General features: G+C 45.5%; 3 protein-coding genes across 5 annotated transcripts in view; 1 reads left to right on the top strand and 2 right to left on the bottom strand.

The window, feature by feature from the left end:
• The window catches only part of LOC135809062 (transient receptor potential cation channel subfamily A member 1-like), a 33,880-nt gene extending 27,281 nt beyond the window's left edge, over window positions 1–6,599 (bottom strand). The window contains exons 1-4 of one of the 2 annotated variants that reach the window (XM_065322321.1): window positions 6,214–6,599; window positions 5,608–5,674; window positions 3,767–3,904; window positions 66–209 (exon numbers count right to left, since the gene is read on the bottom strand). In XM_065322321.1, the coding sequence (XP_065178393.1) occupies window positions 66–209; window positions 3,767–3,904; window positions 5,608–5,674; window positions 6,214–6,368 (504 nt within the window). In that variant the 5' untranslated portion in view covers window positions 6,369–6,599. The remainder of the gene's footprint in view (window positions 1–65; window positions 210–3,766; window positions 3,905–5,607; window positions 5,675–6,213) is intronic. The other variant, XM_065322322.1, reaches the window with a different exon arrangement.
• Window positions 6,600–7,780: 1,181 nt separating this feature from the next.
• LOC135809061 (uncharacterized) lies at window positions 7,781–20,061 on the bottom strand. Its single transcript, XM_065322320.1, has 17 exons — window positions 19,223–20,061; window positions 17,704–17,926; window positions 17,145–17,207; window positions 16,711–16,860; window positions 15,947–16,090; window positions 15,395–15,498; window positions 14,611–14,692; window positions 14,288–14,458; window positions 14,042–14,115; window positions 13,258–13,440; window positions 12,356–12,529; window positions 11,816–12,022; window positions 11,430–11,519; window positions 10,914–11,094; window positions 10,223–10,274; window positions 9,713–9,860; window positions 7,781–9,083 (listed from the first exon to the last, which is right to left on the bottom strand). Exons 1-17 carry the CDS (start codon window positions 19,471–19,473, stop codon window positions 8,411–8,413), a joined length of 2,970 nt encoding a protein of 989 aa, XP_065178392.1. The 5' UTR covers window positions 19,474–20,061; the 3' UTR covers window positions 7,781–8,410.
• An 803-nt stretch (window positions 20,062–20,864) lies between these two features.
• The window catches only part of LOC135809059 (cilium assembly protein DZIP1L-like), a 35,978-nt gene continuing 29,410 nt past the window's right edge, over window positions 20,865–27,432 (top strand). For both annotated transcript variants that reach the window (XM_065322319.1, XM_065322318.1), the window contains exons 1-5: window positions 20,865–21,571; window positions 24,375–24,428; window positions 24,867–24,961; window positions 25,483–25,554; window positions 26,559–26,624. In XM_065322319.1, the coding sequence (XP_065178391.1) occupies window positions 21,304–21,571; window positions 24,375–24,428; window positions 24,867–24,961; window positions 25,483–25,554; window positions 26,559–26,624 (555 nt within the window). In that variant the 5' untranslated portion in view covers window positions 20,865–21,303. The remainder of the gene's footprint in view (window positions 21,572–24,374; window positions 24,429–24,866; window positions 24,962–25,482; window positions 25,555–26,558; window positions 26,625–27,432) is intronic.

Below are 27,432 nucleotides of genomic sequence, written 5' to 3'. Positions count from 1 at the left end.
GGCAAATTTCCCAGTTATCACTGATCATCTCCCATCAAACTTGATCCGATCGTGACCCGCCATACCTTAGCGCCAGCCCGTAGAAGTATCTCTGCAACTCCCAGATTTCCTTCTCTGGCTGCCCAGTGTAAAGCTGTGTTGTTGTTCTCACCAACGGCACTAGTGTTAGCCAAATGTGTATGAAGCAACACGTTCAGCGCAAACTTCAGCTGCGTAGCAAAACACGCAAAATGACAGCAATTTGAGGAAATGAATTAGAACACACAGCACTCATATATACTATAAAGAAGAGGCACCTGTGACGTGTGTTTGTCTGTGTGTTACGCAGAAGCGCTGCTCCGCGCTGCCCTGAGCACGCGAAGCGTGCGAACAGTGTAGCTAGCGGCCGCAGAAGCACTGAGCACGCGAAGCGTGCGAATCGTGTAGCTAGCGGAAGCAGCCACAGAAGCACTGAGCACGCGAAGCGTGCGAATCGTGTAGCCACCACCACGTGCTGAGCACGTGTGCTGTTCATGTACTTGCTTCACCCGCATGCCACGTTCGGCCAGGCAACGCTGGCCGGGTGCTGCTAGTTGCTTATATCAAAATCCCATCGTAAAGTAATGTTCAAGATCCTCCTGCTTCCTAATTTTAGGCTCTTGATTTTCTATCTGTGAAGTGACTTCAGCGCAAGCGTCAAAATACGGCCTTAAAACCGGAGGATGTACCGCTGGGCACAACGTATGCTAGCGCAGGTAATCCAATGGTTGGAGCTGTGCACAACTTAGCACAGAAAGTCTACACCGCAGCCTTTCACATTGTTGTGTATCTCACTGCACTTGGTAGCTCTAAGCTGTTCATCTTTGAACCAGCTGGAAAGCGAAGCAGCGTGGCGTGCAACTTTCAAGGCAATGCTTTTCAACTGTTATTCTGGCCATGTTTGAGTGAGCATGCTTACTGGCATGCACATAGTATATTTTGGCTGCACACTGTCTTCACAATACAATGACATGCATTCATAGAAACTAGGGCTCAAACGATTAGTCCGATTAACCGGTTGCAGACCGGTTACGAAGAATTAACGGTTAACCGATAAAGATAACGGTTACGCAGTAACTTTTCAGTCAATTTTTCAAGTATCAGGTCGTTGCAAAGTGTGCACTTTCCCGGGCTGTCGCGCGCGTTTCTGGGCTGTCAACTCGGTCATATCTGGTCTCTTGGTGTGAGAGTATGTATGAATGAGCATGCAAGAGAATGCACACGTGTGCGTTGTACTGAATAGGGTACATTTTTTGAATGAGTATAGTCAAATATACGGTTAAAAAAGAGTCCGCAGGATTGCCGTGGCTTATAGGTTATAACCGGTTAACCGACCGTTAGCTTAGCAGTTAACCGTCAGGGGTAAAGCCGTGACCGTTTGAGCCCTAATAGAAACCAAGCAATGAAAACACCTACATACATGGGCATGTCGTTCTTTTAAAGCTCATATGCATTGTTTGAACATCAGAGTACAGCATTGGTATAATATACCAGTGCTGTTATTATCCATCAGCACTCGGCCAGGGTATTATTATTATTATTATTATTATTACTCAGCCAAAGGCCGGAGATTGGCACCCACCGGGCTAGCATCCAGCAGCCAAAGGTGGGGCCATGCATCATATGGATGTAGAATATAATGGTAGGTAAACAAGAGAGAGAAACACACAACACTTTTTTAATATCGATTATAGGAACACGAGAGTATTTAGAGGAAAATAGGATTGAAAGAACTCCACCACCTACCCCAGAAGCATTAAAAATCGAGGACCTTACGCAGATTAGCTGCCGAGCCAAGCAGAGCATTCTTTTCCAATTCTGCCACAGAGCAGTAGCTGGTGATACCGATGGTGTCAAGGTATCCTGGCAACTGTTTGGAAACAGTGCCTAAAGTTCCAACTACCACAGGAACAATCTGAGTCTCAACTTGCCATCATTATCATCCATCAGCACTTGGCCATAAGCTACTGCTCTGTGGCAGAATTGCAAAAGAATGCTCTCCGTGGCTCGGCAGCTATCCTGCGTAAGGTCCTCTATTTGTGATTCTTCTGGGGTGGGTGGTGAAGTTCTTTCGGTCCCATTTTCCTCGAAACTCTCTCGTATTTCCTATGATCGATATTTTAAAAAGTGTTGTGTTTCTCTCTCTTGTTTACCTATCATCATATTTTACATCCATACGATGCGTGGCTCCACTTTGGCGGCGGGATGCTAGCCCGGTGGGTGTCAATCTCCGGCCTTCGGCTGAGTGCTGATGGATACAGCACGCATATAGCTCATATGAAAAAAATCAACTGAGGGACATGCATCTGTCGACAACGGCGAGCCAGTACGTTCTGTCCGAGTCAAGTTGCTCCGCTTACAAAAGAAACATGTTGAGAAGTAAAAGGTCATTCCTAATGGTGTCTACCCATCTTGTCACTGAGCGATCTCTGGGCTTCTTTTTAGAATGTATGTTGTCTTTATTATTCTTGCTGACAGGGGAGTTGGCCTTTATCAATGCTGGTTTGAGAGCTTGCACATCATTGTGAACCTGATCAAGGCAATTTGCCGAAACGTTGGAATAATTATTGTGAAATGAGTTGAACTATTGCAGTGTTAATGGAAGAGAGCGTGTGGGCTCTACTCTTAAAGGGGAAGTTAAGCCTAAAATCATTTTTTCACCAGTTGTAGTCTCGGGGTGCTGAGTCGAATGGTCTTGGTCCGAGGAAGCTTAGACGCTCCCTTCCTCCTTTATTCTCAATCGAACTCGCGCACTTCCACCGAAACTGGGTGACTGCGCCCTACTAGATGGGGAATTGTATGCAAAATGTCACTAAAGGCGCCATTTCGTTCTTATAAAATCACGGATGACCGCGATTGGCCCATATGTTGTAGTCTTTTGGACGCTGAGTCGACTGGTTTTGGTCCGAGAAAGCTGCAATGCAGTGTTCCTCCTCAGTTTATTCCCAATCGAACATGGTTGAACAAGCGGTCACGTGCTCCTGCTTGCCCAAGTCACCTAGTCACCGCACCAGCAGGCGACAACTTTCACACCAAGGTTCAACTCGAGTTCAACTCAAGTGACAGGGCTGCACCCAAAAGACTCCCCCGGGTCAAACAGGCTGTAAGTTGTACCCTGCAGGCACGGTGACCAGGTGACTGGTGTACGCAGGAGCACGTGACCGCTTGTTCAACCATGTTCGATTGGGAATAAAGGAGGAACGCTGCATCGCAGCCTTTTCGGACCAAAACCAGTCGACTCAGCGTCCAATAGACTACAACATATGGGCCAATCGCGGTCATCTGTGCTTTTAAAAGAACGAAATGGCGCTTTTAGTGACATTTTGCATACAAATCCCCATCTAGTAGGGCGCAGTCACCCAGTTTCGGTGGAAGTTCGCGAGTTTGATTGGGGATATAGGAGGAAGGGAGCATCTCAGCTTCCTCGGACCAAGACCATTCGACTCAGCACCCCGAAGACTACAACTGGTGAAAATTTGACTTTAGACTTAACTTCCCCTTTAACTGTTTATGAAACTGCAGGAAGCCTCACCACATTTACTTTGTTGTCTTTATTGCCATCTGAAGGCCTTTGTAAGACACAGTGTCCTTCTCTTCGCGAAAGACATGTCCAAACCATAATAAGCACCGGCGTCTACAGACTGCACTTATTGGGCATTGCTCAGTTTTACTTGTAGCATAAAGAGCATTGTGATATGCAACAGTCCAAAGTCACTAAAATAGAGATGAACGTGTTGCTAGAACTTACATCTGTACTATCAGTGCGCAGCATATGGGCCACAACGTGAAGAAGTACTTTATCCCAGGACTGATCACACTTCCGGAACAACCTTTCCAGGTGCGTGGTTTGCTGATCGACACAGACACTTCTCCTCTTGTCTTGCCTCTGTATGCACCAAGTATGCAGCACAGGTATGGGTTTTTTGGAATTTTTAACATATAAATGCAAGTACAAGTATGTACATCAGACCCAGCAGAACAGGTCCACTTGTCTGCCGGGCCTTGTTCACCACTGATGTCAGAATTTTACTGCTGTGTAATGTCATAATAATTATCATACTGTAGCGGACATGGAAATCCAGTCGATTGACCGGGGCCGGCGCCCTCGGCACGTACAGACCGCTGCGTGCAGTGCACATGTTGATCCGATGCGACCCAGCGTGCTGCAGCGCATAAAAATGCATGTGTATACTGCTTATCCACGGCTGCATGGCCATCGCCCTGGGGCCGCTAGACGTGCGACCGGATTTCCAAGTCCACAACAGTATGTACCCACCCCAGGCTGTCATACACGAATCACAGCAGGCCAGGGTATGGACGAACCAAACAAAACTGCTTCCGTCAATCCTTTATAAGTATTCCCTCCTCATTGACTGCACCCCGAGTGTGGACCAGTGCACGGGCCTGGTGTGACAGAACATCGCTTGAAACTAGATGGCTGCCACTACACAGATCATTTTAAATGATATGAAAACTTTGATCAACATATTCCTGATCACAGGTCACTGCAGGCCGCCACAATATCCACTGTCCAACAGCCACCAATGGATTGTTTTCCATCAGAATCTACTTCATTTTATGCCTAGCAGTTGATAATCATTGTAAACTATTATATGAAACCCTGCTACTCCGCTTCACATGCAAGTGTTGAGTCACACTGAAGTCACTGGGATGCCGTGTTGTTATTTTACAGAGGTAGTCTGAGATATGAAGATACATGCTGCCTGCTGCCAGTACCATGTACATGTACCAGCTCTATACCTTCTGCCTGCTGCAAGTACCATGTAGATGTAACAGCTCCATACCTTCACTATAACGTAGTGCAGCTGCTAAAGTCACCAATCAGTAGGCTGTAACTGAACTGCATTGTGCGAGGCATATTCGTAGGTACACCTGGGTGCCATTGCTTCACACATGCCAGTGTTAGCTGCACTAGCAAGGCATTATCTAGGGGTGTGCACGGGTAGTCGGGTACCCGTGCTACCCGCGCGGACCTCGGGTAGTCGGGTACAGAATAGTACCTGAAAACCCGAAGTCGCAGATGACATCATGTACAGTGCATGTGTACACATTCATGTAATACTCTGCATGTCTACCCAGTGTGTACGGGAAGGGGTGCATTGTGGTGTTACCATTGAAACATTACCCAATCGGCTACCCATGCTAAGAAAAGGGTTTGCTCCCCACACCGGAGCTCGCGCTATTCCGCCGACTTTACTTGACACTTGAAAGAATAGCGCGAGCTCCGGTGTGGGGAGCAAACCCTTTTCTTACATATCATCGCCGAAGTCGCAACCACTACTTCGTACTGTTGGGTACCCATGCCACCCGAAGAAAATGCTACCCGACCCAGCACTAGTATTATCCATGTCTTGCGGATTGCCCGGCTGCACTTCAGATAAGGCAAGGGATCACGCTGTGCTATCACGGATGGCTTTACTTTGCTTCAAGCCTGTTGGCGTGTGACCCTATTGCCAAGTGCACCAGGCCCAGTGTTGGTCTCACAAGTGTCAACTACACCTGGTAGAAGAGCAAGCCCTGAATGCTCCACATCTACAGATAACAACACACTGTGCCGCTTTGGCCTACCTGTGTAAGCTGTCGGGCTACCTCTTCTTGGTGTGGTGGTATTGGCAATGATTGTGGCAATAGCCGTCTTTTCGCACACAACAGGAACAAAAGAAAGGGCACAGCAAGTTTAGGACTAATGAGATGGCTCTGTCCTAAGCAACAGCGGTTACTGTAAATAGGAATGGGGAAATGTATATTGGATTCTGAACACTTCCGTGATCAGTGTTGATCTGAGAAGTGAGTTGCGATGCATCATTCCGCATTACCCCAGTGTGTATCAGACTCATAGATAGTGTTAGTAACAGTCTGTTCATGTAATCCCACCTGTGTACCGGCACACGCTGAGCACGCTGCCATTAGAAAGGGTTTGTAATTCTGAAAGTAGATCTCGGTCAGTATTTCATTCGCCACAACTGAAGCAGCAGCTGGCAGATCGGATAAATGAACAATACCGACTGCTTGACATTGTAACCAGTGTACTAACCACGCCATTGCCACAAGAAAACAACTCATGTATTACCAACATTACAGGCGGCTCGTTGCTTGAGTCTTGACAGAAATGGAATTTATTTTCATTTTCACTACCCAAAGACAAAAGAACCGATACACTTCTGAAGTACTGACTCTTTGGCGTCATCAACAGCATCGTCGTATGGTTCCCCGCCATGTCGACCTGGAAAGATTGCGTTGCACTCTGCGTCTTTGCCAGCCCAGCTGCTATCGCTAGCCTTCCTTCTCCCTAGATTACTGGTGGCCCCGGAACCTTGAAAGGGTTGCATCGCGGCTCAGTGATAGTCCTTTCACACCATAAGATGAGCTTCGGAGATCGACGTTCTCTCTTCGAAACGACTTTGGAACTGAAGCGCTGAGCCTGAGCAGAAACATTTCTTGTCGCTTTTTGGCATAACAGTACATAATACGAATGGCTTCTGTCTCTTTTACTGTGGCAAGTAGATCTACGGAAGAAGCTTACTCAGTTACTGGGACAGTGGGGGTCAAGGTGCATCGTCCACCTCGAAAAGATGCACTGTGTAACTACAGTACAGTCAGTAGATCTATTCTACATGATCGGCCGTACAGTGACGTTCCGCGCGCGGTAAAGAGCCGAACGAATGACGTTATTCTTCCCGAGAACTACGGACCTCGGAATACATGCGTAGAAAGCAAGCACCGCGTGCAGCAGGATACAGCTGAGGAAGCTCGTTGTTGATGAAGATCATCCTGTCCTTCTCTTGGATGAATTTTCTGAACACCTAGGTGCTGGGTTTCGGATATCCGTTCCCGGGAGGGCACAGTTCTAAGGAGGGCACAGCTGCAGTAGCGATGCTAGTCATGCTAGTGCAGTCTGCACTCTGCAGACGACCTGATGATGACAAGTAACTTCAGTTACTTGTCTTTGCACGAAGACAGTCACCTTTCTGAACGCTTATAAGCTGTCGTGCATGCAACCTGCGAGTTCCGAGACAGACTCCGTTCAAAGTTGACAAGACAAGAAAACCAGCGCATGCCTGTCAGCATCGAGGATCCGAGCTGCTCGCAAGCAAGCCACGTCAAGCATTTGACTTTGGTGACCGGTACCCCCCCCCCCCCCCCCCAGTCTTGGTAGATCTACAAGTCATGTAGTCATAACTACTTGCCATAAGTACTAACTACTGTATGACACAGACATGCAAGAAACCATCCATACCAGGGAGTCGCATAGTCGTATAGCCGGTCTATACGACTCCCTGATCCATACTACACTAGATCTACCCTATGCCTATGGCCCGCTTGTCAATATCCTCTGCCTATCTATGTTTGCAACGATTACGTAGAAGGCACCTCTAGTCAGACAAGTAGTTAGTTGCAGCAACCTATAACCATGAGAACCAACTTCAGTTGAGTCTTGTTCTAGATGACTACTATGTCTCGTGTAGTTGTTGATGAGCCGATGGTCTTGTACATGTAGATGACGGACCTACAGGTCTGATCCAGTCAACTCAACAACGGGAGGGGTGCTGCACACCACAATCATGGAAGAAAATAATGACCTTCCACTGCACACATACCCGGCGACCATGACAATGCCTCTCTTATACACGAGGAAGGCAACGTACATCCATCCGGTCACAATATTATTAATTTATTTCGTACTCTTTTCCTAGCATCCACATCAAATTTGTTTATCCACATACGTCCAGATGCAAAAGAGAAGAGCGAAACTTACTTTTAATACTTGTACAGTCCATGTACTTCAAGTACTTGTATTTAATATAATGGAACTGGTAGAACTTCAAATTCATCGAAACCTAATATTCTCATATTTTTGTTTTCTCTACATACGTATTTTGTAATGTGGGGGTAAGGAACTACGTGTATGATACGAGAAAAAAACATCAGTAAGCACAACGTCATAGCGTCAATCTCAAAGTTCAAGTTCAATGTGCATGCATGTGTTCAATGCCACAACTCTGGTCTAGGTCACAATGGCATGGGACATACACTAGTGTACATTGCTGAAGAGCCTAAGAAATACAGACACAAGTGCACGGCAACTGTGCATGGTTATTGTGTGAACAGTTCAACTCAAACGTCGGCATGATGTGATAAGAAACTATGCTGTTCCTAGTTACTGGTATCTGTTTCTTGTTTGCAGACGTGAAAAAAATGAAAATTCATTTTAAACCATCAACACTGTATCACCCAACTAGTGACACGTAAGCAATAATACTTCAGTGTACTTCACTATACTTCAATGTACATTGTACTCCAATATACTTCAATGTACTTCAATGTACTTAAGTGTACTTCAAAGCTGTTCAGAAAGCGGCGACTCAGACAGCTAGACGATAGATTCATCATTTTCAAATTCATGCTGAGGATGCACCTCAATGGATGGTACTGGGCTCTTGGCTGGGCTTTGTCCTAGAGTGCTGGTCCTGGCTGCGCTGCGCTGTTCCAATTCCCTGGCATCTCTTGGCTTTGGTGAAGACCGGCCTGAGCTGTGATCACCATGGCGAGATGCTGCAATAGCTGACGGTTGTAAATGTCTTCTATCACGCTGATGAAGTTGCCGTGGTGATCTTGAATGGTGGTGCAATTCAGCCGCACCCGCAGAGTAGGATCTTTGGCGATGTGATGATGCCGCTTGAGCATGGCCGGTTGTTTCTTGTAGCTCACTCAGTCTCTGGCGGTGCGCGGCAAACCCAGGCAAAATTCCTGACACAGTTGCCTGGTAGGAGGCAGCTACACCCATTGACACTGCACTAGCAGCAATGGGTGCACTGGAACTTGTAACTGCGCCGTGCCTTGTATGAACAACACCACCTAGTTCGTCGTCTTCAACATCCTCACTCTCAAGTTTGCGGGTGCCATGTGCGCTGTCAGATTCTGAATCACTCGATGTTATACTGTCCTTAGAGGCTCCTGTTCTGACGCCATGCTCCGTTCCTCTCCTTCTTTTCAATTTGCGATGCAGTCGTTGTATTTTCATAGTCTGTTCCATGCACACCGTCCTGATGCATACAAAGTAAGAACAAAACACAGTGATAGTACAGTAGTGAAGTAATTGGCAATCTCCGGACAGCTAGCTATTTCAAACCCAAGAACGAACTTCCTCGCCGCTATGGTGTGGTGTTGTGAATGTGGGCCAAGAGCGCGGTGTGGAGAGGTGGACGGTTCAGTTTATTTTCAAATGGCCGAGGTTGTCGCTACTTCTGAGTTATTTCAAACTTGTTAGGTATAAATGATCTCCCAATCCGCGGTAATGCTAAAATAATCTACAATAATCTTGTAGCATGCAGATCTCTTCTTGATTATGGTTCTATAAATTCCTCTCAGATGGTCTCTATATCTACGATGTACTACCGAGGCCAGAACACGGCAAAGAATGAAACAAAACATCACCGCTGTTGTCATGCACCTATTCACGTGTGGTATCAGTGTACACCAATGCATAATTATGGCAAGCCTTGCCTGAACCTCAGCAAGATTCTAGCATCAGATTATGCATTTACCTATCTTAGTCCCAAAGATACTACTACACTTCCTAATCAGTAGTAACTTGAGAAGTGACCAAAAGGAATCAACGCGAATATTTTAATGCAAGCGAGAAAAGGCCCTTATAGCATGTATGCCTACTTACTTGAGCTCTTCTAGCACCCTTGTTTGATGAGACAGTGTGTGTTCCAAAGTTACAAATGATGAGTCATAGTGTTCAAGACGATTACTCATGCGATGCAGCTGTCGATGAAGATCATTTAACGGTGGACACTCCCAGCGCTCGAGAACGTCTAACATAAAAAAAAAAAAAACAGACAGCATACCGTAGAACTACCCAGCATTACAAACAACTACGTTCTCTGGAAACAAAGAACCTTCGAGAAGTAGGTGAAGAAAGAGCACCATGAGCAGTAGCACTTGAAGCAACACCACCATCACCAACAGCATTCGCAGCAACAACAGCAGCAGTAGCACTGACGGCACCACTACAGCCGCAATCCCAGCTGCAGCAACCACAGCAGCAGCAGCAGCAGGAGCGCCAGCTGCAGCAGCCGCAGCAGCAGTAGCTATGTCTGAAGTATTGAGGAAACCACCAAAGAAACTCAATGCTCCCCTACCCGTGCGTATAACTGTGGGAAGAACTGCAACTTACTAACTGGGTCGCGGACACATACAAACGGCTTGTAGTTTGTGGCCAGTAGGTTCTAAAAAATAGCACAAAACATTACATGGGACAGTGTGGGACAGTCTGGGCATGAATGGTAATCCAAATCTTTATGCTCACTGTGCCTATCGGCAGTACTTTAGAGGTCATGGTCTACTCCAGGGACTGAGCTCAATAAATGCTGTATGTGCATGTGGATTTCACAACAAACTGATTGCCCAATACCAGGTGGGTGTCAGTGGAAGTGATTACCAGGTACATCAAGGAGTTCATGATCGCGTCCGCCAGCAGGGCAGTATAGTCATGAGAGACCATACCAATACTGTCAGATATTTGAATTCTGAGACGTGTAGTGCTGTGTAGGATCACAGTACTGTAGTGTTGTGTAGGATCACAGTACTACACATAACAGCAGTACAGTATTGTCGGGTGCCAAGGAACGAACAGCTTAGAATTTCATCAGGCACAGGATACCAATATACACACGGTGACTCCACTGCGCATAGACGGTAGCACATGAACACTACGACGGGTCTAGGCTATGAGACTACTGCCCCCCCCCCCCCCCCCCCCCCCCAGTTCTCTTCAGTACCCGACAGTACTGTAGCAGCATAATCTTCAGCACCCGACTGTACTGTAGTACTGTAGTACTGTAGTACTGTAGTAGCATAATCCATACCTTATACAATAGACTGTTCTTTTCCACATGACCTACGATGTAGGCACGGTTTAGCTCCACCTCTCTCTGGGCATCACTCTGTACATTCTGGTATGTGTCAGAAAGCTGTGCAATGAGGATGTTGAGCAAGACTACGATCACGATGAACATGAAGAGCAGAATCAGCACTATGCCAAGCCATCTGTACAAGTACACACATCCACACACACCCACGAATCAGTGCACATGTGCACACACACACACACACACACACACACACACACACACACACACGAATTAGAAACACTTCTAATTGAAAACCGACCGGCAAAGAGTGCTGAGAAACAACACTACATTGATCATGATGTTTTTGGTATCCAGCCATCATTCGCAGCTAAATCACCAAACTCAAAGATGCAACTGAGACTTGCTCAATGACAGCTTTTGGCTTGTGGTTCAGTCCATCCCCGGCGTGCTGTATGCATAAGACATAGGCCTAGAGAGTACAGACAATGGTCACAAGCACATCAGACCTACCCAAGCTTGCTGGAGCGCTCGTAGTAGTCGATAATTGGCTCGCTCTCAATCATGATGCGCAGGCCAGTCAGCAATATTTCAGGGTACGACCTATGCAAATACAAGTTTTAAAAAAAATAGAACACATTAGGACACATTCGGTGCAGATTCACTTGCAGTTTCAAATCGGCAAGATAGAATTCAGGAGCTTGAAAATTGGAAATATCCAAGTTTGCTCAAACCGGATCTGCTGTATGTCAGAGTGGCGGTAAGAAATCGGAGGCAAGCTGGTTTTGCGTATTGTTGGAAGTCTGAGGTACGAATGCATTTTTCAAAACATACTATAATATGTATCGGAACGCTTGTACATGAAATGTTTAACACCATATACATGTACTCAATGGTACCTTGCGTGGTAGTAATCAGGTTTATCAAGATCAGAAATGGTCACTGTGCGATTCTCCTTCAGGCTGAACATAGCCTCCTCTTCTCCCCGCAGAGCCAAATAGAATGATCCAGAGAATGTCACCAAAAATATGCAGAAGATGATCATGAAGCGCACAATGTCAATGCGAACAATTCGGCCCAAGATTTGCGTGTAAGCACCAATATTCCTGCGCGTACAGAAAAGAGAGAAAAAACGCAAACACATGCCATGCAGCTTACATGAAGGTGCAAATAGGGTGAATAAAAGGGTCAATGAGCCAAGTCCACAACCGTAAGTAAGCCTTGGCAATTCAACTAGATAATCAAGAGAGTGTAAGGACGATTAGATTATGTACCTTTTGGCCCACGTTGCATGTCAATAGGCTTGTGTTATCCAGGTGAATGGTATCCAGCCGTTATGGGCCGATGAAATGAGAGAGCAACAAGAATAGTGCTTCTACTCAGCACTGACAACTAACAAAACAACTCGTGATAAGGAATACTTGTAGTTAATAACTCACCGAAAAGCACATGTATACTTGAAGAAGCGTATACAAGTTGCAACATAGGCAAACGAAGCCACAGTCCACTGCGAAGATGAGTCTGTGAATCGCAACGGAATGACCACCAGGATAAGTGAGAAGGACGTCACGTCCACATAATTGTAGAGATCTTCAAAATAATCCCCTCGATGCCTGCACAAGGTCACAAAAGAGTCAAATTTTCACGCATACTAAATTGGATGCCATAACATATTCATGCGTTCACACATATACATGCACGTGAATGTATGCCCGCGCGCCCGCGCACACACTCATACATGCGTGTGCACATACACACACACCTGCCCTGTCCGGTCTTGTTGACCCCCTGCCGTAAAGGTTATGGGGCCCATTGCGGGAGGAGGGAGAGGAGCACGCATGCTCCATACCCTGACCTGCAATGCAGGCTATATATCACAGCCATTGTATGACAGTTATACATCTGCCTTTCTGTTTCCTATCAGAGGTACTGAATAAGATGAAAGAAGACGACTAGATAATGTAGACAAACCATCTCGCTTGCATTGGCGCATCTTGACATGCAAGAGTCAGATAAATCGACCTTTCAGCATCACAAGGAATACCACCAGCATCCATGATCAATGTGCACACGCCACTTCTAGAATGGTGCGTGTGAGTTCAGGAGATCATCCAATGTAGTCAATAACCAAAAGGCCCATTCAATGTATTCATGTTACTCTTGTGTCAAGCCAATAGTTCCCAGAAACCTGTGGGTCACAGCATGCTAGGAAAAATCCTTCCCGGCAAACAGGAGTTAAACCTGGTACCATCTGCTTGTCAGTCATGGCCTTACAGACCATCCGGTAACAATTTAGCACACACACACAACTAAGATACAGATGCAGACCAGAGAAACCTACTTGTATAGCTGGTTGCATTCAGCTGCAAGGCCATACAGGCAGAACAGTACGGAGAGAACTTCACAAATTGCACGGAAAATATCCAGTCCAGATCGGTATTGAGTTGGATCAACAGCATCGCCAGCAAATATCAGTGCCATTGACATGACAACGACATAAAGGGAGAAGACTGCAGCTTGCATCCTGGTGACAACATACCACACACATGCACATACAACAGCAGCAATAGGGGCAGTGGTGATGGCAGCGGCAGCAGCAGCAGCAGCAGCAGCAGTAACAGCAGTGACAACAGTGGTAAGGCGACAAACATAATTACATCATAATGAAGAAGATGTAGAATGATCGCTGCTTGGATGAGGACTACACCATAGCTTAGTGGTAGAGCATTGCTGGCCACCAGTGAGGTCCCTGGTTGCAGTCCTGGTGGTGACAGTCAATTTATTCTTCAGACTGTTCCCGTTTGTAAATAGAATTAGAAAACACATGGAAACTAGATAAGAAGCAACTATCCACGACTGTTACAAAGATAATAAGCAGTCAGAAAGTGCGATAATAACCCTCATCTCTTCCCGTCTATATCTGCGAATTTTATGGATCTTGGACCAGTGAGCACAGCTGAAGAGAATAACATATCACATACTTTGTGGTTGTAGTGAATTTCCGAGTTAGGTACGATTCTCGGTCCCGAGGCACCAGGAAAAGAGAGGTTCTATTATATAGACAATCATGAATAATGTGAATGAACAACAGTGACAACATAGGCATCTATCAATAGCTGACTCACCAGTACTTTCTCGAGACAAATTGCTTCCATTTGTGCCAGAGCAGGATCCGTACAACATTGTGATACACTGCCGTCTGCAGTCAAAGTACCGCAAGCGCCATTCAATGATGTCACGATTGCCCGCCTGGTCAGCAGGATAGCATGTGATAAGTTGCTTTCTATATACATACACAGTCAGGTTTTGATAACTACCATCACACATCTAGTTGAAAAGATGAATAATTCGTCTAACAGAACCTTTGTTACCTTGTTGCCAAACTTGGCTATTAGCTGCAGAGCTGTACGGCCAGTGAACTGAGCGTCTCTCGGATGTCTGCCATTGCTATCACCGTCAAGAATTTGAAGGAAGAACTTGAAGTGATTGGGCTGATCATGTAACTTCTTTACCATACAATCAAGTGCTGCAGTTAAACTCTCCTGAACAGTCACAGCATCAATCAGCAGATAGAATACTGGTAAAGTACTTGTAAATGTGTCCTGCACACTTGATACTTGCTGACATGAATGTGAGGTTCCTTCGAAGAAAATACATACACATCCAAAGACCCTGAAGCAGATGTAACTCATACCTTCATTTCCTTCTCTTCAATGAGATGATGGAAGCTGTATACACAGTCTTCATTCCCATGGGCTATGAAAATGTCACGGACGCTGCACAGGAATGTACACCATGCACACATGCGCGCGCACACGCACACACACACACACACACACACACACACACACATACACACACACACACAAGGTGTTCACCTTGAATTCAAGCCAAACAAACACATAATCAACCCCACATTAGACATAACGGCAAGCCACCAATCTCCATGAAAGGCACTTCCTGCCTACTTCTTCTCATGTCTTCAGATCATCAAGTGTCAGAACAGACAGACATCACCAGCAGGAATCATGGAGTATGGTGAAAGTAATGACACGTAAATTGGCAGTTATGTGAGTTGCGAGTTCTAGCACTGGATATGTAGGTGAAATCTAGCTCTTAATTAATTAAGTCATAATTAAAATGGAGTTGAATTCTAGCGCTGGGAATGTATGTGAAGATGTCAAAGCAAACAGAGTGAGAACAGAAAGCAGACTTTGAGTAAAAATCACTTCCACTATCTGGTTATCAAACTGTTTGTAATGAATTACTGTGGCTCTGAGACTGAACATGGTTTTTAGGGTTGCTAAACTTGAGTTCAACTGCACTGATATAGTGCCAGTTTTCCAAATCTTGACATACCGAATACTACTCCACTTGCTATGAAAACCATACACCTCTCCACTTTGCTCTAGCCAAACAGATAGTTACATAGTTTCTCCCGGTACTGTTCAGAACATGCACTCATGGTATTCTCTTACCGCGCTGGCTGCATACACGCCATTATCTTTGCAGCGACAGCATCATGTCCCTTACGCAGCGCTAGCAACAATGGAATTTCTCTCCTGTTGTTCCTGGCTGTTGTCTGAAGAGATCGGAACAGACACAGCATGGGAAAATGCAGAATGCATACACTGAAACTCACACTGACCCAGATACTGATTGAGAGTACTAGCAACGAGGAATGTGTGTGTGTGTGTGTGTGCATGTGCATGTATATGTGTGTGTGTGTGTGTGCGTGTGCGTGTGTTGTAAATCAGATGCACACCGCCCCGTGCTTGATACATTATCAAGAGAGTGGATAAGTTGCCTGATGATCGTAGTAATACGTGAAACTCGGAGTTGTGACAAAGCTTCCAATCTCTCTCTTGTGTACAAGGCTCTGCCCTACATGGGTATTGAGCACTCTTCGGACAGTGAAGCACACCATTCGACTACGAGAGTGAATAAGATGATGCTACTATAAGGGAGGCAGATGACTTGAAGTTCCAGTATGGGTATACTCATTGGCCATCTTAACACATGGCACTTACGCTAGCGCCTGACTGCAAGAGGATTTCCACAGCTTCCAACTTTCCGGATCTGGCTGCGCAGTGTAGTGCAGTGTCTCCACCTTCGTCAGTAGCATCAACACTGGCTGAATGCGTATGAAGTAACAAGTTCAAAGAGAACTTCATCTACAAGACACGACACAGCAAGTGCAGGGTATCCACAGCCACCATGGAAAGTATGTGAGATTAGCGTGCGCTGTCATAGGAAGTATGTGAGATTAGCGTGCGCTGTCATGGGAAGTATGTGAGATTAGCGTACGCTGTCATAGGAAGTATGTGAGATTAGCGTACGCTGTCATAGGATTAGCGTACGCTATCATAGGAAGCATGACTGCAAACCAGCATATGAGCTGGTCTAATCAGAAACCAATGTCACATGGCAATATGTCGGTTACAACAGTCAAACTCGTGAATAACGACCTCAGGTATAACAACTTGCAAATAATGACACAATCTTCAGATCTAGTGACAATTTGACTGCATACTTTCAACCTCACAAATAACGACGACTCGTGAATAACGGCACGTTTCTCATACACAATCGAGGGTTGTTATTCGCAAGGTTGACCTTGTACACTATGTACTGCACACATGTACAGATACAACCGTGCCGACATGACAATAACAGTCATTGAGTGATGATATACCAGTCAGGTATAATGTGTACATGTCATGGGTTGTTAGAGTTTGCGACTGACACCAGCAATATACACCGAGTAAACCGAGTAAACACATTACTAACTTACATCACGTCCGTCTTCAACATCAAAACCATGGTCCACAACATCTAGAAGAACGCGATCCCAGGAGTTGCCGAGACGTTTGAACATTCTTTCGAGTCGTGTAGTCTGTTTCGCGGCTTTGTACATCATCATTCCTTTGCTCTTCTCACGTACCTGAGTAGCAAGAAGAAAAGGAACAGATTCCCATCCTTGTCAAAACAAGGTGTTGCCAAGAAGGAGCCTTTATGCTCACATGTAACAGATGCCATTGAAGCCTTTCGTTGCAAGACTGGAGACTAAGTTGATAGTATCAACAGAGAAAGTGGAAAGGGGTTTTCAACTCAACACAATAATCATGTTGAATATCCTGCATGTACATGTGTGTATAGCATCTCATACGAACAACGGAATTTACGCTTGGTCCTATACCAAACTGTCCGGGAAGGATTCTTGACTACCTCTTTCCAAAACTCCTCATCATCCTCTTCCTCGTCCGATTCATTTCCACTCTCTCCACCAGGCTGCAGAGTCACAGCAACATGAAAAACAAGAAGGATAATTGATTCACAGTGCTTGCTGTGCTTGCTGTGCTTGCTGTGCTTGCTGTTTGGTATAACACATGGCATTGTACATGATGTACATGAGTAGTCAGTGAGTGTATGTGGTTACCATGGTAAGTATATGAGTAGTCAGTGAGTGTATGTGGTTACCATGGTAACATTAAGTTAACTGCTGTGGAATTCTAACTGACTGCTACTGGTATGGCTAGTAGATTATTACAATCATTGTTGTAGCTTGTAGCTGTCTCCGAGTCCTCGGAACAGGTAACACTTTCAGAGAAAGTGCTACCGGAAAATAGAGGATAAGATGCCTAATGTTTTTTTTATACGATAAATGCAGAGTGTAAGGAAATTACAGACCACATGACTCATCAGGCACATATTTTCCAGATTTTGAAATTCTCCGTGAAATCCAAATAATTTCATAAAGGAGTGAGTGAATGTTTGCAGTACATACCTGATGATCAGCTTCATGAGATGGATAGGACACGTTTCGCTTGTACTTGACTTTTCTCAGATTACCAGCACCCACGGTAGAGATGGTGTGACCAGCTACTGCTGCTGTTGGTAGCATAGGAATTGGGATAGTCATGCTGCTATCAAGAACACTTTCCTGTCTGCTAAACTCTACTCTTCGTCTCGTTTTTGAGAGGGATGTGCCGCGAGGTCGTAACTCCATTCTTTGCACGCAAACCGGACACAGAAAGAAAAGAAACAGGTCAGAAATAGGGTGCAGGTTCAGAACTGCTGCATACAGTCAAGAAAGGGCCGGGTGGAGGGGTAACCAGTCTTGGCTTCACCACACCGTGTTTAGTCAATGTAGTCCAGTCAGCACACTAAACAAAGGCAAAATGGCGGCTTCGAGTCTGCCAATGGTACATGGTCACCACACCACAGACTGATGGGCGAGCTACGTCCCTGACCAGGGTGAAAACTAAAACGTCAAAGTCATTTTTATCACGAAACCTTGGAAACATAATTCCAAGTACAGGCACTTTGTACGGCACGCTGTACTATAAACTAGTCATGTGGTGTTAAATACCATGCCTGCTTTCTGTGCTGCCCGTCATTGCAACCTACTCACGATGAAAAACGCCATAGTTACGTGTCACTGCTGCCAACCTAATATTATTTTCATATTTGTATGGAAAGTCACTCCTTCGTCCGCACTACGGAATTTGAGCAAATCCTACGGAAAGTCAAAGCTGATCGATCAACTCAGTGTGTAAAAGCATGGTGAGCGCAAGCTAAGCGATGACTATCCTTGTACGAAAGCGAGTGCATGTCACGCTATGACTACATGTAGCACAAAAAATCATGCCGTGAGTACAAGTCACACGTGTTTTGCAGCAACTAATCCAGCCACCAATGTGCATGTGCAGGTCAACAACCACAATACAAGTATGCATATAGTATAAAAAATGCATGCAATGATGTACACGCTGGTATATTGGTAGTACGCAAAACCGCTGCAGAATACCGGGAAATCGTAAGTCTGAGTATGCAAAACAGGCCCAGTTGCTTGCCAGCGAGCTCTCGTATGTATACTCCAGACAGGTAAGGGGCAGAACTATCAGGAATTGGCTATGTACCGAGCGGACATGGAAATCCAGTCGATTGACCCGGGCCAGCGCCCTCAGCGCGTACAGAACGCTGCGTGCAGTGCACGTCGTCATGTTGAACCGATGCGACCAGCAGCGCAAAAGGCATGTTCCGCTTATCCACGGCTGCATGGCCAGCGCCCTGGGGCGGCTAGACGTGCGACCGGATTTCCATGTCGTGGTATGTATGTTGCCCACATCCCCCCACCACCACACACCTTGTACAGTCTACTCGCGATAAGTCACGCATTTTTAAGTCAGATTGTAGTACTTGGTTATGACTAGCCCCTGAAATGTAGGATGTAGAAGATGACATTACACGCAGAAGCACTTAGTTAGAGACAGAAAACATCTTGATTACTTTTATCTCCTTACTCATTTTCTTCACCACCATGGAGTCGTCTCCTGTACTGCTGTGGCGTGCCAGTTACAGGCCTAGCTGCTGCGCTGCTACTCTCACCTTCACAGCCTAAGTGCGCAATGCCAGTGCCCAGGCCGTGATTAGCGCGGCCAGGCTCGACACCGTCTCTAGCAGCTCTGCCGTTGCTCGCGGTGCCTGGTTGAGCCTGCTGCATAGCAGCAGTCGCTACAGAAGCGAAATCGAAATCGCGAGATTCTTCTTCCATGATGAGCCTGATTGAAGATATTGCTAGCAAACAATCTTGACAAATTCCGAATTTTTCATACTACATGTGTAGTGTAAAAATAATGAAGATCATATCAAGGTGAAGGTATTTTACCACAGCAAGCTAGTTGTGGAGGTGTGGCTTCCAGAATTTTATCCGCGATCATAGGAGTCAACCTGCCCTCAACTGCGTCGATCGACCATTCTCCAGGCTGGCGGCTCAAGACCTCTCGACTCCAAGCTCTAAAGACTACGATTTTTGTCCTCTTGACCTGGTGTTTTCTGATCTAAAACTTGTTATTGCCATATTGGCAATTACTGGTCACTTGTCGCAGCCACTTCAGTCTAATCACAGAGGCAAGGCTGGAGGGCTACTGACGGTAAAAGTGAGGAAGACAAATTCGCTTCTCTACATCTGAAAACCCGACATAACCAGCGCAGCTTCTAAGGAGGAGTCTGCCATTCTAGTCGGAAGTCTACAGAACTAGGGTATTCATGGTAGGATGTAAAAACTAAAAGCTTACAGCGACCGTAGATAAACCGATCACACCGGCGGCGATGGCTTCAAAATAAAAGTAGTTCAAGCCTGGAATGTGACCTACTTGTAGGCGGATTTTCATTCATTCGGATTCGCCCTGTGCATTTGTATCTACAGTAGTACCGGAAGAGATTCCTACATGTAGATCTACTGTTGTACAATCATGATGATGATCTACAGCTACGGCTAGCGCTAGCGCTAGCTAGCTGCGGGTTGGTAGATCTATCATCCACTGCCTACACTGTCCTGAGTACAGAGTACAGACTAGTGCTATGTACTATGTAGTGTAGTAGTGACTACATGTACCGTGATCGACACCGCGCCGGCACCATGCATGCTGTCCATGCACTGATCATTCATGGTACCGACGTCCGTGCACGCCTGCACGGTCTACTGCGGTACTGCAGTAATGTAAAATGTAGGCGTGAGCCCGGTCTGGGCGCCAGATATTATTATTATGTACAGCGCACATGTACATCCCCGCTATAGGCTGAGCTGCCAGTGATCATGGTGATACGCAGCAAAAAGTGACACGAAGACCATGCAAGGCGCGAATCCACCCGGCCGTACCCATCGAGTTACAGCTCAAATGTTCAAAAATGACAAAAATCTAGCGTAGTTCAAGCTGCTAGTAGTACTAGTAGTGTGTAGTAGCTGACTAACTGCTGTTGTCAGTGTTCACATGGTTCATGAATCATGGTTCAGGTGTTGGTCCATGGTAACCGTGGTAACTAGTCTTTGGACTTGGAGTTTGGTGTTAGTGTTAGTGCAAGTGATAGGCTTTACCTGTCAGCACGGTACTACTGTGGTAGTAGATAAAAATACATTGACTACTGTATTATGCTAGCGTTCAAGTGTTTGAATGTGGTTTCTTTCCTTGACTGGAAGGGTTGGACGTGCCTGGGTTATTTTGTTAGAATAATTAGCCGACTACCTTTGAACTTCGCTAACTAACTTTCCTTCCTTCTCGCGTCTTGGTGTACCTTTTGGCGCTTCGCCCATTTCAGTGCTTCCGCAGCAGGCCATACGGCATACCCCTAAACTGACAGTCATGTAGTCCTGCTCCTATTTTCGTAAGCAAAACATTAATTTTCATAGTTTCTTTCCGAATCTTGGTCAGGATGTTTTCAGTTTGAAGTCATTGTATGTGCACGTTATTGAAGCCGGTCACGTAACTGTCGTTGGCACTAACTTTTCAGAAGGAGGCTCTGTGTACGTTGTAAAGAACGCCTCTCGAGTAGTCCGTGTCACGAGCAAGAATACTCGCTGGAGTAAGCTGCTGCCTCGAAAACAATGGCTACACGCCAGGAGCGGCGAAGACACCGAAGCGGCGAAGCGGACACTGCGCGCCGGTCCCGTTCTTACGCAGGACGGACAGACAATGCCTCAGCTTCGCGGCGGCGTGCTCGCAGCACACGTTCAGGCACTACAGCAGCTGAAAATGGCGGCACCGGCGGTTCGTACCCCGCTGAACATAGAACTACGCAGAGAACGGAGAGAAGCGATGGGCTAAGTGACGACAGCCCTTCTGAATGGGACCGCAGCCTACACGACGCTCAAGGTGCGTAAACTGAAGACGGAGGTGGTCCTGCGTGAATTCACGTACAAGTACATGATAACATAAACCTTGTTTCAGTTCACATAATTATATTGTAGGTTTGACAGCATGAAACAAGGTGGAGGACACCGTGTTCGGAAATAGTGACCTTTCTACAACCATCTACCATCTGACCCATACGGCTCAAATGGTCCCAACGGACTGGGCTCTACCAACCATGGATGGTTGGAGAAAGGTCACTATTTCCTCCCCCTTTTTTCATGCTGTCAAACCAACAAGTACATGATTGTACTACGGTACATAATCTCACTCATCCTTTTGCAAATGTAGTCCTCACTCATATCCTATAAACAACAGAATTATTGGGACCATGGAGACTGCAAGACCCTTTCTGTAACTATTAGGCCACCATTCTTTGATTGGACTCGGATGGAGAGCCAAGGATAAATTTATAGAAAAGAAAAAGACCAAGGAACTACAAGTTACGCTATAATGTCCACTAACACCACCAGTTACTAAACAGTCTGAATCAGCTCATGCGATAACATTGCATGGCACTGACCGACGGTACTGACGTTCTACAACTAACTGGCTAACAGCTCTAGCACATCTCTTAGCCAGTTACAGTCAACTTCGCTTATAACGACACTCGGCGGGGCATCAAACAAGTGTCCTTATTCGCGAATTGTCGTTATACCCGAAGTCTCATATGTATTACAGTTGGATTGGACTTTGCTCTGGGCATGGAAATTCTGACGTTATTCGCGAATTGTCGTTATATCCGCGGTCGTTATTAGCGAAGTTGACTGTAGTTGTAGATTGTCAGTACCGTCGGTCAGTGTTGTGCAATGTTATCGCATGAGCTGATTGTTCAGTAACTGGTAGTGTTAGTGGATATTATAACGTAACTTGTAATTCCTTGGTCCTTTTTCTTTTCTATTAACATTCTTTGATTCTATGTTTCACATCGTTTCAACTTCCAGAATCATATGCGAGAGGTGTACGTGTATATAGCACAATAGCTTGTGTATGGTGTAGATCTACATGTACGCACATGTACATGTACATTCGGAGGAAAAATTGTGCAGTCAACTTCGCTAATAACGACTGCGGATATAACGACAATTCGCGAATAATGACAGCATTTCCATGCCCAGAGCGAAGTCCCTTCCAACTGTAATACATATAACGAGACTTTGGGTATAACGACACTTCGCGAATAAGGACACTTTTTTGATGCCGCGCCGAATGTCGTTATAAGCGAAGTTGACTGTACAACGAAATAGAAGCACGAAGTCTGGGTTATCAGCATGAGTAAATATTCACTTTGGACAGAGTACACCCAAAACAGGAACTGTGGGGTGCAGGGTAACAATGCCTTTTGGCGAATCCTTAACCCTTTTTAAAAAAAAGGTCACTAGTGCAGCTAGGGTTTGTAGGGCTCATCTGACCACTGCATGGCCTGGTGTTAGCCACACAAACGCATCTACGGGGAGAAAAAAAGGGAGAGTGAACAATGAGGATAGTGTGGGAGGGGGAGGTGATGTACCGCACAGATGATTGCACCATATGATTAAGAATAAGACTTAGTGCTAGTGGCACATAATCGGGACATATTAGAGAGGTTCTGCACAACGAAAATTCGAAGGAAGTTTCGCGACAGGCCTTGTGAAAATGTGTACAAAGTTTTGCACGAACTTTGTGTTCTGCACATTTTCGTAGTTTGCACGCGCCAAGGGCACGTACGCCATGACCCGATCTCACGAAACCACCTACGAAAGTTCATTTCGCGTTCCATGCAAGTTTCGAGTCCAAAGTTGCGAACGTTCGTGCGAAGTTTCTCACTTCGTGACATAGAGCGAAAGTTCGTACACATTTTCGTTTTGCAGAACCTCTCTAATGTCTTGTGACAATGACAAGTTGTGATAAACTGCTGGAAATAGTAGAGTAGCTGCCCACAGTGGATATACAGTACTGGTACATGCACATGTATGCACAGCAACTGACCAGCTGGGTTCAGTTACAGGTACTGTGTAGACCAGAGCTACCTGTAGGTGTGCTGGTGGTGCATACACTGATACAGATGAGGTGGGATTCTTGTTATAGCAAGATGGCAGATAGAGTGTTCCAGGGTATTACTGGGTGTGATGCCGGTAAGTAATAAGAGGACGGGTTGTTGCAGGCAATCAAATGCTGTCCACTGGAGCTAGAAGGCCTGGTGCTCCTGACGCTGGTGTTGTGTGTGCAAGCTGCGTGCATCTGGGGACTTAATGTAGTGTCGCGTACAAAAGCATGACTCGTATAGAAGCCGTTTTCGCAGCGCGCCATGACACAGAAGATACACTGCTCTCTGCAAATACACGCGCAAGTACTTGCACAGTACATGCATGGCGGCATGCACTGCATGCACCATGTACACTGCTGATGTTGACGTGACGTAGACACATGTTTTGAATAGAAGCATAACTTGAATAGAAGCATGGTTTGAACCCCGGCTTACACGGCCGTTAACCGTCACCTGCTTTTCTACGCGACATTACGGTAGTTGGCGGCAGCATGGCCATGATCTGGAGACCCTTTGATATAGCGCAGCCTGCTCTAATATTGATAGGATAAAGCTGCTAATAACCGCCAGAGTTGGAGACTCTGAAGGATGCATAGCAATATCTTATTCGTTCTTTTTCTTAATTGTGAGATTAAAACTTACTGTCTATCACTGTACTTGTATGTATGTAGCGTATGAATCTGATTGTGATGTGAAGTGTGAGCTTGACTGATGTGAATCTGCATTTCTACTTTTGTGCAGGTGCTCAGTTCTCATTTCGACCAAGGGTGAATAGATTGGACTGGAGAAAAATTGGTAAAGTACTTACTGTCACATGCCGATGCCATTCTACCATGCAACAATTATATTCTATGTCAAATGGGTGCCGGTCTTGCACACACCTTGCTGGTACAATTGTGTGAAAATATCTCAGAACTGGTGTACACTCTGAAGGAACATGCTGCCACAGAGCACCATAATGTGTCAGGATTACCAGGGCTTAACAGTGCTACGTCACAGCTAGGCGGGAGTCATAACAACGCTGACTTTTGGATCCGCTTGGATCCAGTGTTTGTATGTACTCAAACGTATTTGGGTGGTTTCCTGTGCCGTAAGGTAGCACGCCCACTGGTGCTGACTGAACTGGACTCAACTCAACTGGCTGGGGCTCCATTGCTTTGTGGTTGTAGATAATTGCACAGGCACTAAAAACCTACTTGTATTCCTATGCATGTACTCTCGGTTTGACATCAGCTTCCATAGACGTGAACTCGGTGATAATGGGAAGAGATTTCAAAGCGCTAGAAGGCAATCTTGTCAACCTGACATTCTGCAATGTGGAACTGGAGGTAAGAACAGAGGTAGAACTGGAGGTAAGAACAGAGGTAGAACTGGAGGTAAGAACGGCTTTAACAGCTTTTTGTAGAATACAGTACATGGATAGTGTGGTTAGTACTATACTCAGTTTGCATGCATGTGAGTGGAGCGCATGAGCATGGCTTAAAAGTATAACCTCAAATATATTTTCACTGCAGCTGCTGCAGTCACGGGTTCGGGGTAGGGCGCAGTCACGCAGTTTTGGTGGAAGTGGCGAGTTCGATTGGGAATCATAGTAAAGGAGGAAGGGAGCGTTTCCTCGGACCAAGACCATTCGACTCAGCGCCCTGAAGGCTAAAACTGGTGAAAATTTGACGTTTGCCTATACTTCCCCTTTAAGCTATAATCCCCTGCTCTTGCATGTTTGTCTGTCTTTTCCTTGTACATGTAGATGCTTATGCCACACATTGAAGTGCACGGCTGTGGTGCGCTGCTCAATTTGCGATTTTGTTATGATATGGATGCACATGGTATGCTTTCTTCCACTTTCCAGCAATCTCCATCGCTGGACAGGAACTTTATGAAGGTGGTGAAGCTGTTACAGTTGATGGTGGAGTGTTTACTGGTGAGTGATGTCACTAACACTTTGGTACTGAATGCGCAGTACGATTCGTATTGTTTGGTTTGAGCCAATGTAGTGTCACTGCTAAGTAGAAGTGGTAACAATTGATGGTTGGCAGTGGATGTTGTCCTACCTGGATGTGCCATTGTGTTATGTACTCCAGACTGCTTTTATCCCAGACTCTGTATTCATACAGGCTGCACATCAGTATTTACTAGGGCTGAAACGACCATCCATTTAGCCCAATCGATTACTCTTTATCGTAACGATCGATTATTCGATTATAATCTTTAAGAGGCCGCACCTGGAATATGTACGTGGAATGGCCAAAAGTGGAAATATGTACAAAATTTTGCACAAAAATGCTATGTGGCATGATTGCCCACTAATGGGCAGCGTTACAGACAACAACTAGCCAACTATTTTACTTTTACTCCGCGTAGATCCAACCAGTAAAATTCCTCGCGTGAAGTGTGAACTGTACGTGTGCCGTTATGTATGTAGACCGGACGCGACCTTGGCCTTCGAGCTTCATGCTCCAGCTTCGTTGTACTACACTACATGTAGGATTGTACTCGATGTTTGAACTCGTGCTGCATGCACTGCGCATACTACGTCCTGAGCGGCTGCGATGCAGCGCGTGCAATGTGTAGTACCGTGTACTATAATTCTACTCTGCGCTGCATGCACTGCGCGTAAGAAATTAAAAATTAAAAAAACGCAAAATAATCGTAATCAGTAATCTAAACGATTGCTCGATCGTTAGAGTTATCAAACGAGTACTCGATTATTCGGTACAATCGTTTCAGCCCTAGTATTTACAACATAAGCCTTGCAGTTCATCTGCAGTCAAAACAGTACTCCTCGCATTGAGGCCGTTTTTAAGTACCGCGGCCTGCTCATCTATGAGGCAATTGTTGATTGAATTGTATATTGTCTCCTTCCTGTATCATTTGTCATTTGAGTGCTGTGGGTGTTGTCCTCTTTGTACCTGAATGGACGTGCAGTATGCCCAGAAGGAGCTGAAGGAGGATTCAAGCCTACAACGCGAAAAGTGGAGTGCTGCAACGAAGGTTAGTAATCCACTTCTAGGCCAAGCATTCGCCAACATTTTATTGAGTGGTCATCATCCCGTTTTAATGTGCAAAGTATAATAAAAACCAACCAACCATTGCTTTACTGTAAGATGTGTAAATATACCGAGGAAGTAAATCTAACTTTTTAAATAGCAATGAAAAATATCAATTGTGCACTCATAACCATGTATAAACAATTAAAATGAAACAATTCCAGAACGTTTTCGTGTGACCATCATCAGTGGAACATCGTCACATAGTAAGAATCACTAAAACAACCAGTTATATAGCTAGAGTAATATGAAAAGAAGCGTGAGAATGCAGCACAGCTAGCGGTTATGCATAACGCGTGTAGTGTGAACCTTTGCAGTGTATCTGAGAATGGTAGCAGTAGATGAATGTGGCAGCTGTGAGTGCGTGTGGACAAAAACTGGTGAGTGCGTATTATTTAAAAAGTGTGAGTGCTACAACATTTTCTTTTTGCTTGCATAGAACAGGGTCACGTGTGCGAATATATACAGCTTCCAACACCTGCAACTGCTTAAAGAAACGTGCGCAACAAATAACACTAAACCAGGAATCGTCATAACCGCTAGCTGTGCTGCATTCTCACGCTTCTTTTCAAATTACTCTAGCTATATAACTGGTTGTTTTAGTGATTCTTACTATGTGACGATATTCCACTGATGATGGTCACACGAAAACGTTCTGGAATTGTTTCATTTTAATTGTTTATACATGGTTATGAGTGCACAATTGATATTTTTCATTGCTATTTTACGACTGTTGTCTCCTCGTCGGTTAT

The sequence above is a fragment of the Sycon ciliatum genome, chromosome 2, assembly GCF_964019385.1.
Source record: "Sycon ciliatum chromosome 2, ocSycCili1.1, whole genome shotgun sequence".
In the NCBI taxonomy this organism is placed as follows: Eukaryota; Metazoa; Porifera; class Calcarea; order Leucosolenida; family Sycettidae; genus Sycon; species Sycon ciliatum.
This window is presented reverse-complemented; position numbering and strand designations above follow the sequence as displayed.

What these genes read in the sequence shown, in the direction of transcription:
- LOC135809061 (XM_065322320.1), bottom strand. Translation starts at nt 19,473, where the DNA reads ATGGAAGAAGAATCTCGCGATTTCGATTTCGCTTCTGTAGCGACTGCT. An exon ending in TCTTGCAGTCAGGCGCTAGC is followed by an intron (nt 15,499 to 15,946) that starts GTAAGTGCCATG and finishes CGATCTCTTCAG; the next exon opens with ACAACAGCCAGGAACAACAG. An exon ending in AGGGTGCTAGAAGAGCTCAA is followed by an intron (nt 9,084 to 9,712) that starts GTAAGTAGGCAT and finishes TGTATGCATCAG; the next exon opens with GACGGTGTGCATGGAACAGA.